At 38.4% G+C, this 26,758-nt stretch overlaps 1 protein-coding gene across 2 annotated transcripts; it reads left to right on the forward strand.

Moving 5' to 3' along the window:
• The first annotated feature begins 1,439 nt into the window (after positions 1-1,439).
• tgfb1i1 (transforming growth factor beta 1 induced transcript 1) lies at positions 1,440-25,422 on the forward strand. Of its 2 annotated transcripts, XM_015389845.1 has the most exons (12): positions 1,440-1,767; positions 13,613-13,663; positions 13,890-14,038; positions 14,127-14,182; positions 16,338-16,474; positions 16,554-16,635; positions 16,826-16,910; positions 20,673-20,876; positions 20,976-21,149; positions 21,240-21,321; positions 23,405-23,553; positions 24,664-25,422. In XM_015389845.1, exons 1-12 carry the CDS (start codon positions 1,755-1,757, stop codon positions 24,928-24,930), a joined length of 1,449 nt encoding a protein of 482 aa, XP_015245331.1. In that variant the 5' UTR covers positions 1,440-1,754; the 3' UTR covers positions 24,931-25,422. The 2 variants fall into 2 exon arrangements, with proteins under 2 accessions (XP_015245331.1, XP_015245332.1); XM_015389846.1 differs by lacking the exon at positions 13,613-13,663 and having other exon boundaries at positions 1,441-1,767.
• The last annotated feature ends 1,336 nt before the right edge of the window (positions 25,423-26,758 follow it).

Consider the following 26,758-nt stretch of genomic DNA (forward strand, 5'->3'; position numbering starts at 1 on the left):
TCTGGTTCCTACAGCGTCACCTATGAAAGAAACGGGTCGGCGGTACAGAGGAAAACCACTGCCTGTCGGAAAAGTTCCCATTCACAGGTTTCTGCTCAGATTTGTCGGGTCGTGGCAGATGATGAAGGCCCGCGGTGGGTTCTAAGTCCACCTCCCAGAACCTCTTTTGTTTCCCAGAACTGGAGCGGGTGTGTGAGCTGGTTACCTTGCTGAAGTCCACCGTGCTGTTCTCCCTGCTGCCTCCACTGATGCGCCCTTCGCTGATTTTGTTGTCAAGGTTCCCTGGAGCCGACTGAGGCGACGCCAGCAGCCCTGCAGAGACGGACAGTCAGAACCACCTTCTAAAAACCCATCCTGACCTCAACCGCACTTCCTGCACATTTTAAAGCCCTTTCACCAATTTTCTATCACAATGTACTGAAAATGTCCAGATGTTCAATCATCAAACCTCAGGATCATTGTCTTTTAGGCCAGAACCGGAGTTTTGACTTGGAATCATACAGTTACTTTTCTGAGGCTGACGAGGTCCCGGTTCTGTTAATGATCTTTTCTGTCCCCCAACCCTGAAACTAAACCTAAAACTAACCGTTACCGGTTAATCGCTTCTAGTTAGAGTGGCTCAGGTTATCCTGAGCTATCTCTATAGTTCTGCTGCTATAGGCTTAGACTGCTGGAGGACATAGGGACCCCTTTTTCATCATTCTGCTTCATTCCATCTCNGGCCGACGACTCTTTATCTCTGACGCTTGGTCTCCATGGTTACGCCTCCAAACAGGAAAGCGGTGGAAAGTTAACCCATTTACTATGTTGTTCCCATGGCGATCATGTGTTGAGCTGTTACAGCCCACAATACAGCAACGGTTTACCATGGTTGAAATCAAGTTAAGGTCAAATTAATCAGGCTGAGAAGGAGTACAGTATGCGGTAGTCATAGGCAGTAGTCTGAGCCGCGGTAAAAGAGGCCGTCAATATGGCGGCAACGCAAACTGCTTACGTCATGACGACAAAGCCCTATTCTGACTTTAATCTAAGAATTCTGATTTTTTTCTCAGAATTCTGACTTAAATCTCAGAATTCTGACATTTTTTCTCAGAGTTCTGACATTAATCTCAAGATTCTGTCCTTTTTCTCATAATTCTGACTTTTTTTTCTCAGAAAGCTCAGAAATAAAATTTAAAAATCAGTTAATTATTTTTTTTCAGTGGTCCTAATCCTCTTCCTTAGGTTTTAAACCAGTATTGATTATTATTATTATTATTATTATTATTATTATTATTATTATTATTATTATTATTATTATTATTATTTTTAAAGCGGTCGAACATGACCGGGCTTCCATACATTAGCCTCATAAACACATGGTCGCAGCATCGCTTCATTCAGCCGCCGCCTGCTGCGCCCCATCGGCCTCCGAACCGAATGCTTTCTATCCCAAATATGGACCGGGAATGTCCAGGATGACGTCTTTTAGTCATGGGGGGATGCGGGCTTGTAACCACATTTATTTAACTACGCCTCCTCCGGTCTGAAGTCATGCTGGTAGGCATTGGACAGGAAGAGAGTTGGAAAAAGAAACGGGACGCCTTCCCTCCCTCCCTCTCTCCTCCTCCTGCTCTCTTAGCGGATAACGGTGTCTGACCAAGAAGTTATTCGGGACCGCGGGAGACAAAAGCGCTCAATCCATAATCCATCCGCGCCCACAGCGCATAGATGTTTTACCTTTAGAGCGAAAAGGAGCCGGCAGTGATCAGACCATGGAGGATTTAGGTGAGTAGCGCAGATGATCTTTGTAACTACATGCTGGAATATCTTGAAGGGAATCTGTGGGAAGGGGCGGTCTGTCCAAACAGAGGAAATTTGCTCTCTGTTGATCATGGCACTTAGAGAGCAGTTGGGATTTTTTTCAAAAAAAGATGTTGGAAGCCTCAAAATAACCAGTTTCAGCAGAAAGGGATGCAAAACAAATCTATCCTACAATGAATGCCTTTTATAAATGTATGTTTTACATTTTTTATTTAGTCCAGTTGAGTTACATTTTTTAGATGCATTTTTCAACTGATTCTACAAACATCCACACCCCAGGAGACCCTGTGATAGACCCTTTAGGCTCTCCTCCTTGATTGCACTTCCCAGAAAAATGTATGCAGAATTTCCAAAGCAAAAAACAAAAAAAAGGATATTAAAAGTCTTGTGTGCATTCGTAATCAGAATCAGAACCAGACCTACTTTAATAATCTCAGAGGGAACTATATGTTAAACACAAGGGTGGCTGTGTCATACTGTGGGGTTGCTTTTCATTGAACTTTAAATGCAGTCCTGCTCAATGAGAAGCAACCCCTCAGTATGACACGGCCACCATTGTGTTTAACATATAGAGAATACAAATGCACACTTTTAAGATCCTTTTTTTTTTTGCATTTGGAAATTCTGCATACCTTTTTCTCCATCTTTCAATAACTGTATTCAAATAGACTCATTTCCCAAACATGATTATTGTTGTTATCTGTACAGAGGTACCTCTAACATGTCTAACATGCTATTTCCCATATATATTGAGAAATAATCTGGATTTTTTTCTTACGTGTGTTGGAAAATACATCCACCACAGGTGAGGATTTCTGCAGCTCCTCCGTAGTTGTTACCGACCTCTAGGCTGCTTCTTTTATTAAAAGCTTCATCTCCATGTTCAAATGACGAGCCTTATCAGCAAAGCTTGAGGTATTATTTTAAATCGTAACCCCTCCTCTTTACATTTTTGTTTTTCTTACTTTTGCAAAGCAATGTATTCTAAAAATGTTATTGCATAGACGTGGCTTAGTATGAAAGCCACACATGCAAACATGACATGTAAACCAATAAATTACTCCACATCTGCGTGACCGCCACTGTGGTTCTGCTAATTCAAGGAAGTCTTTGTAAATTAGATTAGAAATGATCCACAACTGTCCTCTTCCATCCGTTATCACTGACAAGCTGAGGGTGGAGAAAAAAAACCCCCGCTGTTATTAACTGAGTGGCTCTGTTTGAAAACATGAAGGGGTTTCCTTTTCCTTAATTAGCAATGCTTTTTTTTTCTTTCTTCAGAGCGACATTTTCTTGGAGCTCCCTGTCTGTGTAGAGTAGGTGTGTTAGAAAGGACCTGAAATAGCCCAGAGCAACTCTTCCATTTCAGCAAGCCACATAGTTTCAGGGAAAAAAAAAAAAAAAAAAAAAAGAGAAGGGCTTTCTCTCTGCCGCCCATTCGCCATTTGCTTTTTTTTTCTTTTTTTATCTGAAGTCATCGGGCACTTTTGCTTCTCAAGCAATAAAGGGGGGCTGGCAAGATGTAGCTCATCTGGGCACATCTGGATCGGATTGCACACACGAGGCAGCTTCACTCGGGGCAACTAGGGTCGTGTTCATCTCAGTTTACACAGATTTTTGTGTATCAGGCGAAACTTTCAGCGAGTGAGACCACTTGTTAGAAGAGCTCATTGGCCAAGGCAAACAAAGTCAGCAGGCAGAGCTAAATATGGTCATAATTCCAATTAAGAGAAGTTCAGCTCCTTATATGTGCAGTCTGTGTGTGTGTTGGAGGGACGACGAGACACAGCAGGCATCTAAGCCTCCAACACATGGCCATACCTCAAGTGTGAATCATCTGGGTGAGAAAGTGACCACAACGACGATCCAAGGCCGGAAACATCCATGTCCTTCATGTCTCATATATGAATCAACTAGAAAATTTCACAAGAGTTCATGTGTGGTTCAAAGATTTTAAAGCTGAGGAGAGGTAGGGAGCAGAAGCTGTATTTAGACTTGGAGCATAATAACATCAAATCTTGCATGAAAGGTGATAAAATACTATAAAGGTCTACTACAGCTGCAGAGAGAAGGATTTTTTAATGGAACGTGCAGCTTCCTTCACAACCAATGGTAGCTTGAGTTTTGTTTATACTAAAATAAGTGCACATTTTATTGCAACGCATTCAAACAATAAAATACATTCAAGGTTGTTTATTTATTTTAACCTCTGCCCAAAGTTTTAGCGACCCCTGCAGTTGGTATTCAGGATAAAAAGTTGTCATTTACCTGACTAACTTTTTAGGAGAAAATTTTTCCTTTTAGTATTTCTCCTTTTTACTTCTATGAATCCATTCATTTTCCGTAACACTTATCCCTGCTGGGGATACGAGGGGTGCTGGTGCCTATCCCCAGCTGTCTACGGGCGAGAGGCGGGGTACACCCCGGACAGGTCACCAGTCTATCTGCAACGCAGAGACAAACAGGACAAACAACCATTCACACTCACACCTAAGGAGATATAGGGAAGCCAATTAACCTAACAGTCATGTTTTATGGACTGTGGGAGGAAGCCGGAGTACCCGGAGAGAACCCACACATGCTCAGGGAGAACATGCAAACTCCATGCAGAAAGACCCCAGGCTGGGAATCGAACCCAGAACCTTCTGCAGCAGTACTATCCACTGCAACCCCTTTTTACTTTTACTTGATTGATATTATTTTGAAGTATGAATAACATTTTTGGTTAAAAAATAAGATGTCATGACACCAAAATGGAAAATGGACACAAAAACACAGTGTATGTTAAAGTGAGACTTCCTGTTTATAAACGAGCAGTTTTGACATACAGGTGTGTGCAAACTGTAGCTCTTTTAACACTTAACAACGGTTCTTCATGACTTTGGCTGAAAAATTAAGAGCAGTAAATGCATGTTATAGCATTTTCTCTGTTGTCTAATTGCATTTATAATCTAAACTGACTTTAAATATGTTTTTTTCTCTAGTTTTTATGGGAAAATGTTTTTTTTTTGCTTTTTTTAACATAACTTATCCCAACTTCCAGCAGCCCATTGCAAATGTATTTAATCTCTTTACGCAATATCCTTTTTTCATGTTAAAAGCTAAAATTTGAAATGGCACAGTTGTAAAAAAAAAAAAAAAACCCAACACACCTCTCATGGTATTTATTAGATATGTTAATTTCTTTTTTTTAAAAGATCATGTTATGTTTGTAGCTCTTAACTAGTTTTATTAGCTATTCAAAGACGCCTCTTTGTGTTTTAAAGGCTACAGGCTATGTACTAGAAGTACTTTGTTTTGTTTTCAGTGGATCATTGAGTGGAGTTGTTTTTGCAATGTGAAAGTTATCGGTTCCGTTTTTCCATATAGATATGTACTCCTGGGCAAGACACTAAATTCTGTAGCAATAATCTGTGCATTTGTGTAAGAATGTGTGATTTAAAGCACTTTGAATGGTCCGCATAAATAGAAAAGCTTATTAAGGGTTCAATCAGTTTATAACTCTAGTATGTATAACTTACCTTATTTAAGAATTGACTTTAAAAAATGTAATCTAATTAAAAAAGCTCAACAACAAAAGTCAGTAACGCTTTCTTTTACAGTACATCAATAACCATGTAACAACATGGTAATAACATAGCAAGTTGCACTATAGAACTTGGTAACAAGAAAAACTTTTTTTGGGTAATTACCCAACTCTCAATTATTACAGTTGTATGCACATATGACTATGTAACATTGTAATTAGCAGCAGGTTACCACATAATATTTTCTATTATTGGCCACCACCTACAAATATAAAACTGAACTCAAGTAACATATTAATAAGATTTTGTTAAGAAGATTGGCTTGCTGTCTTCTAGATTTGGTTTTCTTTTAAATACCAAGTAATAAACTGCATGTTAATAGATAACACATTAATTTATTGCTGTCTGCTAAATTAATATCAGTTATTTAGTAATAACGGTTTGAAATCTAAGAGACGTTACCTTTGCCGCCTAAATTTAAATCACAGCACTTAGTAAAATTCTCCATAAAGTTTTTCTTGTTACCTAATAATATAGTGTAACTTGCTATGTCATTACCAGGTTATTACAGGATTATTGATGTACTGTAAAAGAAAGCGTTACCCAAGTCTTTCCCGCCTGAATTTTCTTTTACTTCAAGATTTCTTTACTTTTTTTTTTTTTTTGTACCCTTTGCATGACCATAACTGACAGAAACAGAAAAGCTCATATTTAAATACTTTACTTCATAGGAAGTTACTCACAGCCTTGGTTATTTCCTGACAGAACATGTTTTTACTCCAACTTGGATTATTCTTTTGAGGACTACTCTTTATTTCTACTTGTTACAGCAGACAGAGGGATCTATGATTTTTCCTGCTTACACTGAAAATAAAATGCAATCATTTGTGGCATCTACTTAATCATATTTAGTTGTTTTTAACACAATTGTTGTATCTCCTACCATGCTAACATGAAAAGAAATATGTTGAACTAACTAAACATGATTAAGCATACGCATTAAAGCTTGCATTTTATTTATTTTTTTAGTGTAGACAATCCATCTAAATCAGGGTCCTGCAGTTCCAGTGCTCAAAGTGGCTCTTTGTAATCTCAATAATGGCTCTAATGTGGCCTAAAATGATATAAAGAAGCTGATAATGTAGTATAATAGTAGTCATAGAATCTTTTGTCTTTTCTTAAAATAGTTGCATTAAATGAACCCGAAATATGTTTTTAGATCTACTTTTCTTGCCAATTAGCTTTGAAATTTTGTCATTTTTTTGTTTTTACATTAAATAATATTGCATGGAAGAAAATCAATTTTTCGTCTTAAAACTATTTCTGCTTCTCCTTATTTAAAAAAAGTTATACAAATAAACATTTAGTTGTTTAAATGCAGCTCATTTCCTATATGATATTTAACAAAAAAAACAAAACATGTTTGATTCCAAGGTTAATTAATATTTGCAACTCTAAACAACTTTTACTCAAGCCAAACTGGCTTGAGGTATAGATCATTACAGGTTGGCTGTATGGTTAAGATGCCTGAGGAGAAGAAGGTGTATTCAGCATCTGATGAGAAAACCACGAAGACCCACTTTTAGTTTTCTAATAGAAACAACTGGATGTTTAGTTCAAATTTGCTGTTATTTTGAACACTTCAAATTTCGTTCCTTGGAAGAGAAACAGCATCACATATTTTCCACCATACTGATTAAGTTTTCTACAGATTTATCTTTATTCAAACAGCCAGGATCTTTCCAGTATCCCGGAAAGTTTTGCAAACACGCACATATTTCTTTGTTATGCTCGGACAGGAAAGGACTTTTCTAAACAGCTAGCTTACATAATGTCTAATGTCTTTTACTGAAACTTAATGACCACAAGATCCCAAATATTGCTGCTACCGCCTCTCCCACCATTCTCCTGTCTGCATACTGGGAAGATAAATATGCATCTTTCTTGCTCACAGTTGCAGCTGCTTTAAGATTCTCCATCTTTGCTCAAGTTGTTTCCTCTGAGCTTTTTCCTTGTGAAAATCATCATACATCTGCCCTGCTTTAATTGCATATTTACCTTACTATGTAAAAAATGGGACTCTGTAGAATATCATATGTAGCTTATTTACAAACTTAAAAACAAAACATTTTTTATTCTTTACTCTCTTTACATAGAAATCTGGGATTTTATTGTATTAAAGCAGTACTAATTCATAAGGAGTGAATGTGCCCTCCCTTAATGTGGGATTATCTCTTATTTTTTATTGAGATTTTTACCTGTTTTTCAGGCAAGCTTACCAAGCGTGTGGTAACTACTGTTTATTTTCTGATTTCCTATGTTTAATTTATTTCCATTCAGTTCAAGAAGACTGAAAACTGAATTGAAAAACACAGAGAACATCTCCTGATTGGCGTTTTGATTAATAATGTTTAAACATGCTCATTTTTGCAGCCAAAATTGCTGCCATAAAAGATTCCTGATTCCATTTACACTCAAACTCTTTCAAAATAATGTTTTTTGTCAGGTTATCTACTTGGTAAACTCATACTTGAAACAGAATCAATGCTTTTGGAGGAATTTTCTATGTTTTGCTTTCATCAAACCGATCAGTGACAACTTGTTGACTTTAAACGAGTACTCACATATGTTTCCAAGCTGTGATTAAGGCTGTGCTTTATAAAAACTTGGCACCTCATGCTGGAGTAATGTGGGATCTATCACATGCCTCATGTCAGCCGAAAACGGTATTGGGCGAAATTACACCCAACTTTGAAGGATGCATTGGTTTATTTTCAGTTTAAATATTAAAAGTACAGGGTAATTTGATTGAAAATTTCAATATTATGTCAATTTTAAAATAATTAAAATTGATATTCTAAAGAGTAAAATCCTGCTTCTGAAAAGTATGTTAATTTCAAAGCACTAATTGCTTAAATGGATGAAATATTGCATCAACCTTGCATGGAGGTGAAATTTAAACCCAGGTTGCTATGATAGGGAGCTTAACACAATCTGCATCTGTCTCCCCATGTACTCTTAATAACACCCTATAGATTCTCTATGTTTCAGTTCAGTTTCCTAGGCAATCATTTACAGTACTTCTATGGTCAATGGACCAGCTTTCGGTACCTTGGCAGTCTAGGCTAGAATGAAGGAAAATGAAAAATAATTCAATATCCCCATAAAACTTGTCAACAGATGAAAGTTCACCACTGTCTGATGAAACTTCACACCCCAGATAGCAAAGATGTTAATTTAATGTTGAATTGTCATCAAGACAGTTATTTCTGGTTAGCTAGTTAAGCATATGTGGAAAAGAAATCAGTGAAACAATGTTTTTTTTTTGGTCGAATTCTAACGATTGAAATGCCAGTAATGAATCATTGTATGCCGTTTGAAAAACGGTGCATTGCATGCAACATATATGATGGCCTGCAACATACATGATAAGAAGCACTTTAAAGGGATTCATGTTAAAAAACAGATAAATAAGAATGAGGGTTCTACTTAATGATGATAGCTATAGAGTGTTTTCTATGCTGCCCACATGAGTTTTTTTAACAGATGGTCTGCATTACAAATGAAAAACCCTGAATTATGTATAAACTGTACTTTGTCCTAAAATATGGAGGCTGTTGGAAAATAGATTTGCTATGCAAATGTCAGAATAATATAGCCTGAATTTCTCAGTTTTTATGTTTAATTCCCTTTATTTAAAGTCTAATAATCAATTTTTAAAAAAACATTTTCACCTGATACAATAAGAGACTAAAGCTACTACATAGTCCAAATAAATAATGAGGAAAATATTACTTGTTTAGAAGATAAAACCATCTTTGAGTCCTAAATATCTACTTTCCACTACATGTTCTGCAGCTTGATGTTTTTGGAAATAAAGAACTAATGCTGTACCTTATCTGATAGCTCATTCCTAAACCTCAACAGCTCGACTTAAAGCATCTTATTGTTTTTCCCAAAACAGCTTTTCTTCTTCAGTTTTTGTCAGAGGATTACTTTCGGACTGATGCAACATGCAGCATGAGCTACATGGTTGTTGCACATTTATGCATGGATTATTTTTGTAGAACTAGAGAGTTCCTTCAGTGACAACCTTCTGCAGCCCAGGTTTACAAAATAGTGTTATCAAAGGTCAATCCTCCCAGCAACTGTTGAACTTTATACCAATCACCACTCCCAACTGATTTAAGGTTTGCATCCCTGCTGTTTTACATTTTTTTTTTTTTTTTTTACAAAGATAAAATATAAAATCATATTTTGTAAATTATTTAAAACACTCTACTCAGATGCACATTGCTTAAATGTGTGATATCTTCATACTGTACAATTTATTTTTCTCATTGTGTACATTAATCCATACTGCAGCATCCATTTCCAGATAACTATGCTTCTAATACACCTGAATTTCACATTGACAGATTATAATGAATATATGTATTCTAGTTGATTTTATTGGCATCCAAGATTACTAAGTATGTTTTATGTATACAGTACCTACATAGATATTAATTGTTTGTTTAATTTAACTAATTCTCACATTTGATTTTTTTGTCACACATTTAATCTATCAATAAAATGCGGGTAAAATGTGGGAAAATGCAAAAGATAATTCATTTTAAGCATAATCAGCAATGTAGAGAGCTGTATTGATTGGTATTAAAACAATAAAAATTTGAACATTATGTAATGTTGCTTTTGTTTTTAATGTTGATCAAATATCTTAAAGGTTTTTCAGTTGTATTTCATGAATTTTCGTCACTGATCTTTAAAACATATTATCCACCCAATGGTTGAGGGAGCTTTTCTTAAACTGCATCGCTTAAGGCTCTGCTACTCTGATGAACCTTATGCTCTTTTTTTAAGTGAACTGCACTGTAAGAAATGTCTGTGAATTCACAGTATAAAGTTTTGCATTATTTTGAAGGAATTTCTCGTCTTGTGTTTTTATGGATCTTTCAAGTGTACGTATCAGAGCCGTTTAGGTAAGAGAGTTCTGACAACTCCACTGACGACAATGGGCAACATTTTAGAGTAAGTTACATTGGAGAAACATTTAGAAAAAAAACAAACAAAGTAAAAACGTAACAGATTTTACAATTTTTTTTTTTTAAACAGGAAAATCCACGTAAAACAAAAAACAAAAACAAAACTGAAAAGGTCCTGGTAATGTTCTGCCAGGAAGTTTGTTGCTTTTAATAGATTTTTTTTTTTTTTTTTTTAACTGTGTGTAATTCCTCTTTTTGAACATCAGCTTATTTTTTTTAACGTGTTTTGCCCCTGGTGTTGGATGCTGTGCAACTGGAAGTATTTTTGCAGGGTTTTTTTTTCCTTTTTGATGCAGAGCAGCAGTACGAAGTGGAGCAGTAAATACAAGCCTTCACTTCCATCAATCATTATGGGCACTAGAGATCTTTCAGAAACAAGTAGAAGATCTCAAAGCCTTAGCAATGACCCAGTTATAATATTGCCAGTGCAATGGAAATATCAATAAAGGGAGTTGAGAGTGCTTGTGAACAGCAGATGGTGTCATCTAGGACATGCTACTGTAATGATAAGCCTCTACAGCACATATAATGAACTTTTAGCAGTTGGTTTTAATCCATTTTATTTACCCAGAGAGTTTACTAGCTCTGTTTTGGTAAGTGTTTATATTCCTCCTTCTGCTGTTGCAAAAGTCAAACTGCGTGTCATGTTACCAGTTCTGTTGTTGCTATGCTACAGACACAACAGCCAAATGCATCTGTGGCAATAATTGGTGATTTCAATGATGCCTCAGCCTGTGTTATGCTGCCAACATTCCAATAGCTTGTTAGCTTCTGTACCAGAGAAAACAAAACTTTGGAGTTGCTTTATGCAAATGTCAAGGACTCCTACATCTCTAAAGTAAGACCTCCTTTTGGGAAATCAGATAATAGTCTTTTTTTTTTCTGTACTCAGAGTACAAGCAACATTATATGAGACAACCAGCATTAAAAAGAACAGAAAGAAGATTGTCACACGAAACTGGCAAAGCCCTGCAAGGTTGTTTTAAGTCTTTGAGTGGTGGTGAGTGGTGGCCTAGCGGTTAGGGCATAGAGCTTGGAATCCTGAGGTTCTGGGTTCCACTCCCACAGACTGCCACTTTGGGTCTCTGACCAAGACCCTTGGCCCCACACTGCTCCCCAAAGGGATGGGTTAAACGCAGAGTGAATTTTGATGTGCTTTACTTGTGACAGTGTAATGACAATAAAAATGCTGGAAAAAAATATATATAATAAGTCAGACCTGTAAGTGTTTTATCGTCCACCTCTGCAACTGACTATCTTGCTTCTACGCATTTATTCTCAGCCAGATCAGATGATTGTGCTACTCCCTTCCCCTTCCACCTACCTAACTGTCTCTAGAAGTCAAGTGAAGGGGCAACTGCAGAGACCAAATCGTAGTAAGGCCCCAGGTCCAGATGGTATTGGGCCCAGAGTCCCGAAGACCTGTGCAGAGCAGCTCTGTGGGATTCTACAGCACCTCTTTCACCTTAGCCTGACCCAGGAGAATGTTCCAGTGTTGTGGAATATCTCCTACCTTTTTTCTGTACTAAAGAAAACTCTAAAGCTACTAAAGCTAACAGTCCTCAATGAATATTCACCTGTTGCCCTGACATTCCACATCATAAAGGTCCTAAAGAGACTCCCGATGGTCTATCTGAGCAAGCACACAAGCAGCTATTGGGACCCCCTGCAGTTTGCTTATCAATATGGTGTCATAGTTAAAGATGATATCATACACCTACAACCCACTGTCATTTAGACAAGGTAGACAGCAAAGTGAGGAACAAAGACGACTAGCAGTCGTTTGGTGCATCAGAGATGGACAAGAAGCTGAGTACAGTAGGTGGAGGAGTTTAAATCCCTTAATGTTCACCTGGACAACAAACTCGAATAAAGACACAAATGTGAAGTCATCAGCAAAAAAGGGACATTGCAGACGGGACTTCTTAAGTCATCTTACGTACCTCAGTGTTTGGAGCAAGATGCTGGATATCTTCAATAAATCTGTTGTGGAGAGTGCAATCTCTTCAGTGTTCTGAAGATGCTGCTTATCTTTTGTGTCTGTTGTGGAGAGTTTGATGTATTTTGCCATCATCTGCTGAGGTAACTGCATCAGAGCAAACGGCGTAAAAAAGCTCAACAAGTGGATTAAGAAGGTCAGCTTTGTTTAGGGACTTATGGAGATGATTTCACAAAGAAGAATTCTTTTTAAAATTATGGACACGAGGGAAGATCCTATTCTCAAGATTGTTAAAGATCGACAGTGTCTTCAGTCAAAGGGTTCTCCAGACCTGGTGCAAGACCAAAATCCTACAGAAGATTACCCCTGCCCACAACTATCAATACCTATAAAAACTTGTTAAAAAAAAAGATTAGTTACAAGAAGAATTTATTTCCCTTTCGCATCAATAACTTATTTTTTAGATGAATTGTATGTATTCAAAGACTGATTTTACACTTGTTTGGGTAACCTAGGAATCTTTTTTTTTTTTTTTTTGTTTATTGCAGATTTAGATTTGTATTTCATTTTTGATTTTGATTTTAAAAAACAAGCCTACTGCCTTTTTTATGTTTATTTGGAAAGCAGAGGCTCTATCCATCTAACCCTGCCATTAAATCTTTTTTCAGTGTTGAACCAATACTTGTTGAAAATAATGTTATTTTAAGAGAAACAAAACAGAGTCAAAGAAATCATGAATACTAGGTTGCATCTCCCTCTATAGCTGCCTCCGACTGAATTTAATATTCTTAAATATCCAGAATAAAAAAAGTATATCAAATTTTAAGGTTGTGAGACAGTTTATCCAAAACAGTAGCCTTTCTGTTGAACTTGGCGTTTGTGATTACTTTTGCTTGGAGCACATTTAACACACTCTGCAGAGACCAGGACCTGTCGGCTCTACATTAAATGATCCCAGGCAGCTGCAGAGACTGACTCCAAAGCTTGCATAGTTTCTGGGCAGCTTCCACTCCTGTCACCTTATGAGTGAGAGCTTGGGGGCGGCGGGAATCAGTTTGGATATCAGCAGCCAAGCACTCTTCCTCCTCTGCTTCCTCTGCACACTGGCATGTCTCAGATATGAATGTCTGTCCAAATAACCTCAGAAGGAAGACAGACTTGCCGCTTTTCAGTCATGACACTTCCGACTGCCCTGTCCTTTGCCTGATTATCTCTGAAGGTGCTTGTCGGGCTCTGTGTTGTGTGTGCTCTGACTTTCTGCTGTGTTTTGGTCACGCTTGCTGTCTGTCTCTCCTCAGGAATGCCTGAGCTGCCTAACTACCCTCTCAGTCCTCGTATTGTAGTGTTTGGTACGTAACTGTCTGTGCATGTTCGTGTTGCATCTTTGCTCTCAGTCAAAAATTTGCATAACCTTGATTTAGATTTAATGATAATCTTTTTTTACTTCTGCGTCCATCGACGATTACCTTCAACTAGAATTAGATTATGTATTGCTTGTTTTATATAAGAAAATAGGCTAATCTCTGCAGTCGCTCCAGCCAAAACTTTTAATGACTGATGCCCTCTTCCTTCCAGATGCCCTCCTTGCAGACTTAGAGAACACCAGCTCTCCTCTGCCTCGTTGTCCCGTCTTGCTCACCTCTGACCCTCCACAGAATCCTGATGCCAACTCCCATGACTCGCCCCAGGCTCGACCGCCGCCGCCTGCCTACACCCCACAGCAGGTTAGCAGTCGGGACTTAATAATTAATTTGATTTTATGGAAAAAAAAATTTCCTTACAATTACCAGTTGTCCTATTTTTGTTTCTTAGACTGTTTCTGCTGCAATGAAGACTTCAAACAACTCCAACCCGGACAAATTATACAGGTCAGTCCTGCATTCTTTATCCACTATTTTTAATTAAAGTTAGTATTAAAAATATGTGTCCTATCTAATCATAGTTGAATCGGCTTTTTTCTGAGCTAATTCTATACAATAGAAAAGACGTTTAGTCATAGTTGGGTAATATAAAAAAAAATAGGATGCAATGAGCAAACCTAAGTTCATGGTATTAATTTTATAATGGGTCATAATCTTCAAACCAAAGGAGAAGAAATCCAGAACTAGCTCACAGCTTCAGCTACTACAGCTAGAAACCATTGATTATGCACTGCAAAAAATTTGAATCTCAAAGTCTTTTTTTTCTTAAAATAAGTGAAATCATTCTTGAATTAAGGAGGTAAGTTAGACACTTTACGAATGGAACAAGACAATTTACAATTGAAATAAGAAAAAAAACAATTGCACTGTCTTAGTTCATATGCATAATATCTAGTTATCTTATTTTAACAGTTAAAAATACTCATTCCATTGGCAAATCATCTCATTTACCTACTCAAATTAAGAGTAAATACACTTAATTTAAGACATTTTACTCATTTTTAGATAATTTTTGCAGTGTGACTGAAATCTTGGTGTCATGATAGACTCAGACCTGTACCTTCAGAGGCACATAAAGGCAGTTCCCAGGTCAGCCTTTTATCACCTGAAGAACATCTCCAGGATTAAAGGACTAATGTCCAAGCAGGATCTAGAGAAACTCATTCCAAGTTCTGAAGTCCTCACACTGGCTCCCTGTAGTTCAGAGAATAGACTTTAAAAACCTTCTGTTAGTCTATAAATCCATGAATGGATCAGCACCTCGAAACATAACAGATCTGTCGTCACTGTATCAACCTCCCAGATCATTCAGGTCTTTTAGCTCCAGTTCACCCAGAACTAGAACCAAACATAGAGAAGCAGCATTTAGTTCCTATGGTCCACTGATCTGGAACAAAGAAATTACAGAAATCCTGAGTTCTTTTAAGTTTAAGTTAAAAACCCATTTGTTTAGAGCTGCCTTTGACTGGTGAATTTAAACTGTTAACTGAGGTATTATTAGTTTAAGTTTGTGGTCCAACTGTTTTATTTGTTTTACTACCTGCTTTTATCATGTTTTAATCATTACTTGCTTTTATTTTTATTTCTATTTTATTGTTTACTTCATGTATAAAACTAAACTTGCTGGCAGGTGTGTGTACTTCTCCCCAGCTGGGAGATCTAATCCACCACCAGATCAGTAGATATGTATTCAGTCTTACAAAAGGGCCTGACTGTGATGCGGTACCTTTTGCCATAGAGAGCGGCGATTCAACGATGCAGCTGCTTTTGATAAAGTCTGAGTACCAACATAAAGGTATAGTGGAGGATGTTCTTTTTCTGGATGGATCATCAAAATAAGTGGTCCTCTCAATTGTCAATCATTCTGGTGATATGTTTATGTAAGGCTAGCCTACGTGCTTGTCTCCATTTTCACTTAATGGTGGTGAGTCTGACATACTGGAAAAATTGCAAATCTTCTTTTAAAGATTGAATGAGCTATGCAAACAGCAACTTTTGAACACAATGTGCAAGAGGAGAAATGGGCTTGTGCATGCTCTTGCACGGAGCGGGTACATAGTTGTGCATGTGCAATTTCTTTTTGAAGTGGAGAGAGAGGGTCTTTACAAAAATTTGCGAAAATCCTCCTCTGTACCTTTAAGTGCCAATTACGTTGGTATAACTTACTTGATGTACTAATGTCAAAAAGAGTGTATAAAGAGGCTGTGGCCTTGGCATGAGAACAGGGTATACAGTCATTCAAAATGAAAAATGTGTACCGATATGCAACTCAGAAACTACCTCCTAATGCCAGAGACATTACCTAGCAAAAATTATACAACATGCAACTTTCTCTATGTTATGCTAGTTGCTTTGGTTTTTTGTTTGCACCGTCAGAAGATCAATCAGGATTGAATATTTCTCAGAAACCAGTTAAGGTTACCATGAACTGTAAACATGTCTTTCTTTGCTTTTCCTTATGAGTAGGTTGGCTTTGGACCAGATGACCTTGTGACTCATTTCTAGACGAGCAGAGCTCAGCAGTGATCAAGATAATCCAGGCCCTTTTTGTGGGTGGATGTTTCATAATTAGCTTAACACTGAACTCTCCTCTGTTTTGCAGCACTGTGTGTAAACCACGTTCTCCTCGCTCAGCAGATCCTCCGCCTGCCTTCTCTTCCTCCTCACTGCTGGGTGGGGGACTGAATGAACTGGATCATCTGCTGCAGGAGCTCAACGCCACCCAGTTTAACATCACAGGTCTTTGAATGCATTCACAAAGGTTTATCCAGCAGTTTTTGCTCCTGCAAAGTATTGATTTTTGTTATTTTATATGCAGATGAGATCCTGGCCCAGTTTCCTTCTTCTCAGAAAGATGAAAGGGACAAGATCAAGGATAAGGCCTCGACTTCCTCTTCCAGGTAGAACCTCTAAGCTGTTTTAAAGTATAGAATTGTTAATGCATCTAAAGAGAATCCACAATCATCATAAGCTAAATCCTTACATGCAATCTCAGTTGAGTTTAAATCACCTCAAGAAGATCCAGTTTCATGAAGTGCTGGGATTTTTGTATCTAATTTAACTTTGATGATTTGTCTTTTCTTGTTCAAGCTCGTCCAAACCTTCAGCAACCTCAGCCACCATGGAGCTGGACAAGCTGATGGCTTCACTCTCTGACTTCAGAGTCCAGACTACAGTAGGTTCTACACCTCAGTTTACACAACTGAAGCTGAGAAACTGAAAACTGGGAGAACAATTTCAGATCTTGTGAAGTGTGTTTGTACTGGTAGGAAGGGTGTGAAATGTACTGTCTGTTGCTGAGGTATGACAGAGGATGTTGCCTTTAAGGTTGCTTTTACACAGCAGGCAATGTTCAAATCTGATCTTTTCATCTTCAAAAAGAAACATAAACTGGATACTGCCACTTCCATATGTGGTAATAAATCAGATATTTATTAAATAGCTCATAAATAGTCGGTGGCCTGTGCAGACTTTTCTGTTATTACCCAGGCTCTTATTTCTCGTCTTCAGCACAGCAGTCGCTGCTCCACAGAAAAACATTATAAATGGTTCTGCTCTCTCTTTTCTTACCTTTCTTTGTCCCATTATGATGTGATCACTATATTTCCGGCTCCCATAATTTAATAGCTTATAAAAACAGACAGATCCTGGCACTGGGTCTTACTTCAATAAATCATGCGCTGCTATGTGACGTCAACACTGTCCTGCACATGTTGGTCACATTGGGGTTGTTAACCGTTCAGACTGGAGTTTGATGGGGGCTGCATTTTCGTAGTAGTTTGAACGACCATGCATAGAATAAAAAAAAATAATTTCAGCCCAAAAAATTGGAGTTGAGGAACAAGACCTGCAGTGGGCAGCCTAAATGGTAAATGGCCTTTACTCATGGACGTAATTTTGGGGGGGACACTTTTTCAAACGTGCGTGTTGGACCCCTGCATGTTTTACTGTCCATAAACAATGTTACACTACAGTACACAGAAATTCATCGAGCACTAGGACCAAGCGGAAAACTGCAGCTCCAACTGAAGCCCACAACTTCCTGATTGGCCCACTGGCTTTTCTTGTGTGATTGGCTGTCAAACATGCTGAGATTAGTAATATTAGAAAATACTTGCATCCCCCCCACTTATGAAATAAAAATTTTCGTCCATGCCTGTACTTATACAGTGCTTTTTCAAGTCATAGAACCTGACCAAAGCACTTTACACTACATTCAGCCATTCACCCATTCACACACACACTATCACACTGATGGTGGCTCACTGACAGAAGCGAGGCTGCCATACACAGGCTCCACCAGTCCCTCCGACCACCATCAGTAGGCAATGCGGGGGAAGTGTCTTGCCCAAGGACACAACAACATTGAAAGCCGGAGCTTGCAACAACCCTTTGGTTGCAGCGCAAACTCCTGCATCTGACGCTACTATCCCCCTAGCCTGGTGTAGGCTCACTACCCATCTTGTTTTTTTTTTTTTCTTTTTTCATTCTTAACGACACAGTGACCATCAAAGGATGAAATGTTATCAATTACAAACAACCTTTCAATACCCCTAAATATCAAATGATCCATTACTGATTTATTCAGAAATAGTATAATTTCTGCTGCCATAGCAACCACCTATTTTAGCATTTAGAAGAAAATTATTCAAGACTATAGGGTCTACATAGTGTAGGACAGAGGGAAAAGACAAGAGATTGCTGGGACTTTTAAACCTTTTTACAAGGTTTTAATGAAATTCTGCTTACACTATGCCAGAGTTCCTATGAAAAAATAGCTGCCTGTTCTTGCTAGACATTAACATGTGTATACTTCTTTATTTTACAAAATGAGCTGCATGAGAAGGTGAAACTAAAACCCTTTTTACTCTAAGTAGCCCATCTTTGGAAGCATTGAAGCATAAGGCTGATCTGTAATAAAAGACATTTCAGTTTGAGTTTTGGATAATTTATTCTATTTTTCTGATCATTAAGAATATTTATCTTTTGCATGTCAGTTATTAAGTGGATGATCCATGGCATGCTGCTTTAATGATGGCAGGGAGGAAGTTGATAAGATCCTTCAGAAAAAAATGGGGGTGATTAATGTCTTTCTGGCATAAATAGATCAACATACACCGCCCTCTTGTGGATTTTCTCTTCTTGCTTTAATGTTTTAGATCATCACACACATTTTGATGTCAAACAAAGACAACAAACCGCTTAATAATGATTTGATTTATCAGGGGAGTAAAACCTAGTAAAATCAACTTAGCTCCATGTGAAAACTTATCAATCCCACTCTTAAATAATATCTTAACTGCCATTAATGACATTTATTTAGTTGAGTTTCCGTAGCCACGCCGAGGCCTGATTAAGCTATGCAGCAATTGGCTATTTAAAGATGAGCTGAAAATACAGTAAACAGTAAGTATTGTTGCTTGAAGTTCTTCATCCTTTCCTGACATATTAGCAACTAAAGACTTTCATCATCATCACCATCAGATTTATTTATATAGGGCTTTAAAAACAGCTACAGCTGAAAACAAAGTGATGAACATAGCTAAGAATATTAAAAAATAAGACAATAATAAAAATGTGTTTAAACTAAATAATGACAACAACTAAGTCCTGCCAGTGTTAAAAACCAGCAAAGTAGCAGTACTCTTACTTGAGTAAATTTTTGGGTGTTCTAACCACATCGGATGCCATGCTTGAAGAATTAAAAAGTGGAACTTGCCTGACGACGAAGTAGAAAAAAGTATCTTAAAATGCGAAACTGAATCTTAAAAAAAAAATCTTGAAGCATGAGAAAGAAAGTCTGTTAACAGCTCGCAGCTTTGGAACTCAAATAAATCACAATAAGAAGTATTTGGCATAAAGAGGCAAAATGTGGAGCAGTGATGAAACCCTTTCAGGTGTGAACCTTCTGTCTAATGTGATCCACACTAAACCGACTAATCCAAGAACTCAAAAAAAAATTATTCAGAGCAACATCTCAAGCATTTTAGACCTTATTTCCTTGGGTTAAGTTTAAAGTTCATTATTCACCACTAAGAAAGGGGCTATGGGGAAATTGTATCTATAAAACAGTTCCTCACATTTTCTGCAAAATATGCCAATGATCCTTAAGACTGTTGTTAAAATAATTGAAATAATTGGATGATTCGTCTTATCTTGTTAAGTTAGATCTAAGATTAATCCTCCATTTCTCAAAATGATCATACTAAAAGCCAAGCATGTTGTTTGTGTGATGGTGTGGCGCTTCAGGACTTGGATGGTTTGTTAGGATTTATGGATTAATGATTCTGCTCTTTAGTCAAAAATCCTGAGGTAGACGATCCAGCCGTTTGCTGGAGTGCACTTAAGTGGCAGAACAAATCAAAAGAAATCCTGTAAGATAGCCTCTAAATAGCTCAACAAATAAATGTTTTAGCATGTTTGTGGTTGTTCTAAAAACCCTCTAATTAGGCAGAGTTGGAATTATTGTGCATGGAAGGTACGGCCAACGTGATGTCTAAGACTCATAATCAGTTTTGTACTGGGTGGGAGATGAAGGCTGGGATATGTTTAGGTTTTTAAATAGGGTCACAATGGTTTGGAAATATATCTAAACCTTATTGAAATATTCAGTAAAATGCATTTGTGTCACATTAAGATTCTCTGAAACTGTGTTTAGTCTGATTCATTTAATATATTCCTTATTAGATGTAGTAGGGACTAATTATTTTGGAGGTGAAAAATAAGCTAATTTATCTTCATAAAGTTGTTTTGACTTGGGTTATAAACAAAACGCAGATGTATATAGGAAGAGCTTTGATCCACTCGTGCTTTTTCCAAAAAAACTGTGGTCTCCGAGGGATTAAGGTTAAAGTATTTTAGAGTTTCTTAACAGCCTGTGCTTAGATCAGACCAGGCAGATTTATTAACCCATTCACTGTTCTGTGTCCTCTATCAGCCGGCTGCACCTGCCAGCCCTGTGGTCACTGCACCACAGCGGCCCGCCACCCCACCGCAGCAGCCCGCAGCTCCACCCCAGCCTTCATCCGGAGGCTCATTGGACAGCATGCTGGGACTCCTCCAATCAGACCTGACCCGACAAGGAGTTCAGACGTCCTCCAAGGGAAACTGTTCGGCCTGTCAGAAGCCAGTCGTAGGGCAGGTGAGCTTCATCATCATTTGTTCCCTGTTTTACACCATTGATATATATATTTCTATATCTATGTCTCTGTAATCCACACCATGTTGTCATGTGACACAGGTGGTGACGGCTCTGGGGAAGGTGTGGCACCCTGAGCACTTTGTGTGCACAGAGTGTGAGACAGAGCTGGGCAGTCGCAACTTCTTTGAGAAGGATGGGCGGCCGTACTGCGAGTCAGACTACTTCATGCTTTTCTCCCCCCACTGCGCTCACTGCAGCAAACCCATACTCAATGTGAGCCACTTGGACATAATATAACACATAAAAATTCTAGAACGCTTGTTTACCACTTTTACCTTCACTCTTGTTCTTTTGTGGGTTTAGAAAATGGTCACCGCTCTCGACAAGAACTGGCACCCGGAGTGTTTCTGCTGCGTGAAGTGCAGCCGCTCATTTGGAGATGAAGGTGATGAATCAGGCTGAAACAGAAAGCAAACTTTATTTAAAGTAACTTCTGTAGGTTTGCATCATTAATCTAGCATTTAAGCTCATATAATAACCAAATTAGATAGTTTTCTAAACAAAAATGTCTACAGTTTCCATTTCATGTAAAACAACTCCTGATAAGAATTTAAAAGAAAATTTCAAACAATTTGCTAAATTTCTTTGTAGGAAAAAAAAAATCCAGATTTTAAACTCTGTTAATAAAAAGTTGACTCACCATTAGAGAAGCCATTGTACAGTTATGTAGAAAAACCTCAGAACTGAGTGTGATAATAGGCTGAACTCTACCAGCCTGCTTTGTTCCACTTCCAGTTTTTTTTTATTTCCTAATCACCGCTCCTGTTTTAGATATTTTATATTTTGTAAGGATATTTTACTGTAGCTGTTCCTGACATCACAGATTTACCTGAATCATATCAAGTTTTCCTCCCTTTCCAAATGTATTTCTTCAACCACCTTTCCCACAGTGATTCACTAAGAACTCAACAAATGTTTAGACACAATTAAAAGACAAAGACTAAATAAAAGGACAGAACTATACCAAAAAAAAGGGTTTAAGGGTTTTTTTTTTTAAAAAGGACATTTATATTAGTAAGTCTTCATGTCATGGGTCAGAACAGAGGGACGCAGTATTCATGCAAGACAGACATTGGGATAACTTAAAGCATTTATTCAGCAATAACGAACATTTTGCGGATCTGTAGCAGCAGTGGCTAGGGTGTCCAAGGCAGGTAACTCTAGCGAGAAGAAACACAGGTTAGTGTCCACAAAAACCTGACGGAGGATAATATGGACGTGTGAGTCACTGACCTGGTGTAGAGCTCAGTCCGTTCCCAGAGAACGAGGTTGATCAGCTGAACAAGATACAGCTCCTACCGCACAGAGAGTTCCAGATGCTGAAGTGTTGAAGGAAACAGAATTGACAGGAAATCAGATCCAAACAGAAAGGCAAGATAATCCAGAGGGCAAAGTCAAGAGGCATATCGAGGTTCAGTCCACAGTAGAATCTAACAGGATCCAAAGACAGGTCAGGCAAACAGATCAGAACAGGGGCAGGCAGGCTCAAAGGTCCAAAGACAGAAACGGGTCAGGATCAGGCAATCAGAACACAATAAGTAAAGCTAGAAAAACTCTCACACCAAAGGCTCAAGAATAGTCTGGCACTGACAACTGGAAGCATGCACCTTAAATAGAGGCAGGAGCAGGTGGCTCAGATTAGCAGTGATAAGAAAACTGGGTAGAATTGGACAGGTGAATGAAATGAGCAATTAAGCCAGTCATCGGAGCAATGATTATGACACTTCAGCTTGATTTTAGTAAGTCCCGATTCCAAAAAATTCATCCTCTCCAGTTTTAGATCTTCTCCATGGCATTATCACCTTATTCGGGTTTGAAGACCTGAGGTTTTGATTTTGGATCATGTGGCTTAAACATTTTATATCTCCAATTTCATCTCCTATTTACAATCTCCTATTTTCACAAAAACCTTCTTGGTTTTTGTGAAAACAACTTGTTTGAAACAACTGTTTCAAACAAGTTGTTTTCAAGGATGTAGAAGAGATGTCAATTAAAACAAACACCTAATTTGGCGCTACTTTGTGATGAAATCTAATCTGTTGTCTGAGGAGGAAGGGGTTCATCTGGCTCAGGCTTTATATGTTTTATGTTCAGGTGGATTACTGACTACAGCTTCTGAAACTCTTTTACTTGAAAACTTAAAGCATAAAATGCTTCATTTGCATTTATTTCTTAGTTCGGGAAGTAATTTTTCCCCTTTTAATTCTTTTTGCAAGATTTAATTTCCCCATTCAATAAATGTGAATAAATGCTACTGCAATAAAAAAAGGTTTCTTTATTTTTTCTAAATTCATATCAGCAGGTATATTTAATTAATTTCCATTACCAGCTAAATTTCTTCACTGTGCAGAATAATTTAAAAAGGTCCATGCCTTTTTTTTTTTTCTCGGTTGCATTTACCAAATTCTTGTGAGCACTGCTGCATATCTGTTTCTGAACTGTTGTAAAGCTGCGGCTTCCTCCTTCAGGTTTCCATGACCGAGACGGCCAGCAGTACTGTCAGCAGTGCTTCCTGACCCTGTTTGCCTCCCGCTGTCAGGGCTGTAGCCAGCCTATTCTGGAAAATTACATCTCAGCTCTCAACTCTCTCTGGCATCCACAGTGCTTCGTATGTCGGGTGAGATTTTGTCATTTAATCAGCAACGAGCCTGCGTGCTTGGTTCTATTAATCATCCCAAGGTAAAAACTTGAGATGATAAATAGAAAATCGGAGCCTCCTACAAGCTAATTGATTGAACCGCTTCAGTTTTTTTTTTTATTTAAACCCTATTTAAGATTATTAATTCTAGCTATATGTTTGTTATTTTCAAACCAAATTATTAGATTGTTTTTTTTTTGTTTTTTTTAAGGGGGGGCTAAAGTCGAACTAAAACCTGTAAAACTTTCCACAATCAGTACTGTTCCCTTTATTGGAGCATGATTACTATCACTGTTTTTAGCTTGTTGAAACTATTTAAAGAACAAAACTTAAATGTATAGTGGAAGATGTTCTTTTTCCGGGTGGATCATCAAAAAAAGGGGTCCTCCTAACTGTCAATCATTCTAATGATATATTTACGTAAGGCCGTCCTACATGCTCGTCCCCATTTTCACTTACTGGTGGTGAATCTGACATAATGAAAAAGTTGCTAATCTTTTAGAAAGTAAGCTCGTAAACAACAACTTTTAAACAGAGCGTGCACGAGGAGAAATGGGCTCGTGCAACATGTTTAATACGCGTTCCCTCTCGGGAGCGGGTACAGGTTGAGCATGTGCATTTTTTTTAAGTGTAGAGGACAGGTCTTTTCAAAAATTGGCGAAAATCCTCCTCTATACCCTTAATTATACTACAGTCCACTAAAGTGACCATGCATTACTTTCTAATATTGAAGGCTTTTGTGAAACTACTTATTGGGTTTGGAGGATATTTCTTCAAATGATTTCATTGGATTCATTTATATGCAATCCATGAACACTAGAACAGTTCTGTAAAATCTGAGTAGCCTTTAAACACTGTTAAAAAAATTTTAAATTTTATTTAAATCCTAAGTCTCAAAAACATGCCAAGTATTTCTTCTAAAGGGCTGCATGGTGGTGCAGTAGGTATCCTTGCAGCAGAAGGGTCCTACACTTAAATTATGTCTTTGAGTTTGCCTATCTACCCCGAGTTAACTCTCGATAGCCTGGTTAGATGTTTTCTGTTTGTCTGCTGTGTCTGAATCCTCGTCTTGATCCTCGTCCCCACCAGGAATGCTACAGTCCCTTCGTCAATGGCAGCTTCTTCGAGCATGATGGTAAGCCGCTGTGTGAGGCCCACTACCACCAGTCCCGCGGCAGCATGTGCCAGGCCTGCCAGCAGCCCATCCTGGGGCGCTGCGTCACCGCCATGGGGGCCAAGTTTCACCCCCACCACCTGGTGTGCCACTTCTGCCTGAAGCCCCTGAGCAAAGGCTGCTTTAAGGAGCAGGAGAGCAAACCCTACTGCCACCCCTGCTTCATCAAGCTGTTTGGTTAAAGGCACTTCTCCAAAGCTCAGCTCTGATCCCTGAATAAAAAGCCATGTGATGTATTTTTTTTTTACAATAGTTCTTGCTTATTTAGTGCACAAGTAAAGATGGAGCAGGGCTCTTTGCAGATCACCCAACGCCTCACATGTTTGTTTATTAGAAAATTTGGGTGGAGACAAAACTTTAAAAACAGTGCCAAATGATTCCCTCATGCACTAAAATTGAGTTGTTTTTTTTTGCCAAAATAAAGAATCAGATAAAATGTATTGCGCTTCAGTTCAAGAGATTTATTGTTATGAAAAAAAGAGTCCTATAATATATTCGCTTTTCAATGCAATAAGTACACGTTTCACAGCATTTGCATTTATGTACTGTTTGCTGATCGCTAAAAATGTTTATGTAAACTATCATATGGTTAAAGTTAGGTATCATTCACTTATTCTTGCTGTCTGCAAAATCCCAGAGGCTTTTCTAGAAATAAAGATGATGTTTTTATGATGTTTTGTCTTTTTTTAAGTTATTGTTGCGAGCAAAATTAGAATAGAAACACCGATTTAACTATCTATACGATCCATAATTGTCTTTTTTGCACTTATTCCTAATAAATAAAATATGTCAAGAGCTGAAAAAACTAGAAGAGCCTTTGCAGTGTAAAAACAAAAAGAAGCAATGAAAAATTGCTAGAACCAGGCCTGTCCAGGGTGGCTGATTTTGATGTTGCCGATGACACAGGTGGTGAATATAGATGGAGGCCTTTTATTTTCAACCAGTTGGTAATGGTATTACTAACACAAAAATGGGGTGAACTGCCACTTTTGCTTGGTGGAGGGGTTTCAGTGCTCAGATGATCCCAGGTGCTATGTTTTCGGTGGGTTAAATGCCTCTGGTAGAGTCTCCCAACAGGCTCTGGGTGAAGGGTCAGTCAAAGATCAAGAAGCCCTGGTGATGAGGACAGAATCAAGGCACATGACATTCCCTGGTACAGTGACCTCATCCTGCAGCCAGGCCCGAAGTTTGGGTTTGTCAAGGAACACCTGGTTGTTATGTTTCTTCTCATGGGACCCAGCCAGGCCAAGCCCAAAGGACTGATGTGAGGCCATCCCCCAGCCAGCCTATCACCTGCCAGGGGACCTATGATGAACCAGAGCTAAGAGTATTGGGCAGCAATCAGAGGCTGAGGCCTCTGTGCCCTTAACAATGGCCGCTATGACTCTAGAACCCTGCTCATTGAGAGAGGCTGAACTCTCTTCTGGGTCGGTTTCTCTCCTACCCAGTTTTAAGTTTACCATGGGCAATGAGTGGCTACAGTTGTTGGATAGTACTCAACTCAGGTTTTCCATCATTCTGCTGGGTGACTGCACCCATGTGGGAAATTATAACAGCCAAGAGAATCTAGAGGGATGTGATTGGGAGCTCTGAACCAAAGTGGGGTTTCATTATTGGACTACTGAACAAGTCATGGATTGTCCATAATGCTGTTCCAGCATTAAGATGTCCATATGTGCACTTGGAACCAGGACACCAATCACCATGTGGTGGTGAGCTGGATACGCTGGAAGAGGAGTAAGCTGGGTAGACTCTAAAGGCATAAGGAAGAAGTGAGAATCTATTGGGAATGTTTGACTTGTCCGCCCATAAGACCATCTCCCTGATTCAGGGGCAGGCTGAGGACATGGAATCAGAGTGGACCATGTTCTCTGCCTCAGTTGTTAATGCTGCCAGCCGTAGCTATTGCTGTAAGGCTCTGGTTTGGGTACCAGCAGAAAGTGCCTCTATCCAAGACCTACAACATGAGTTGGGGCAGTTTGCAGCCGGGATGAGGAAAAGCTGGATCAG

Source organism: Cyprinodon variegatus, unplaced genomic scaffold (genome assembly GCF_000732505.1).
Source record: "Cyprinodon variegatus isolate N-32 unplaced genomic scaffold, C_variegatus-1.0 Scaffold475, whole genome shotgun sequence".
NCBI classification, from domain to species: domain Eukaryota; kingdom Metazoa; phylum Chordata; class Actinopteri; order Cyprinodontiformes; family Cyprinodontidae; genus Cyprinodon; species Cyprinodon variegatus.

What these genes read in the sequence shown, in the direction of transcription:
- tgfb1i1 (XM_015389845.1), top strand. An exon ending in CACCCAGTTTAACATCACAG is followed by an intron (nt 16,475 to 16,553) that starts GTCTTTGAATGC and finishes TTTTATATGCAG; the next exon opens with ATGAGATCCTGGCCCAGTTT. An exon ending in AGAAGCCAGTCGTAGGGCAG is followed by an intron (nt 20,877 to 20,975) that starts GTGAGCTTCATC and finishes CATGTGACACAG; the next exon opens with GTGGTGACGGCTCTGGGGAA.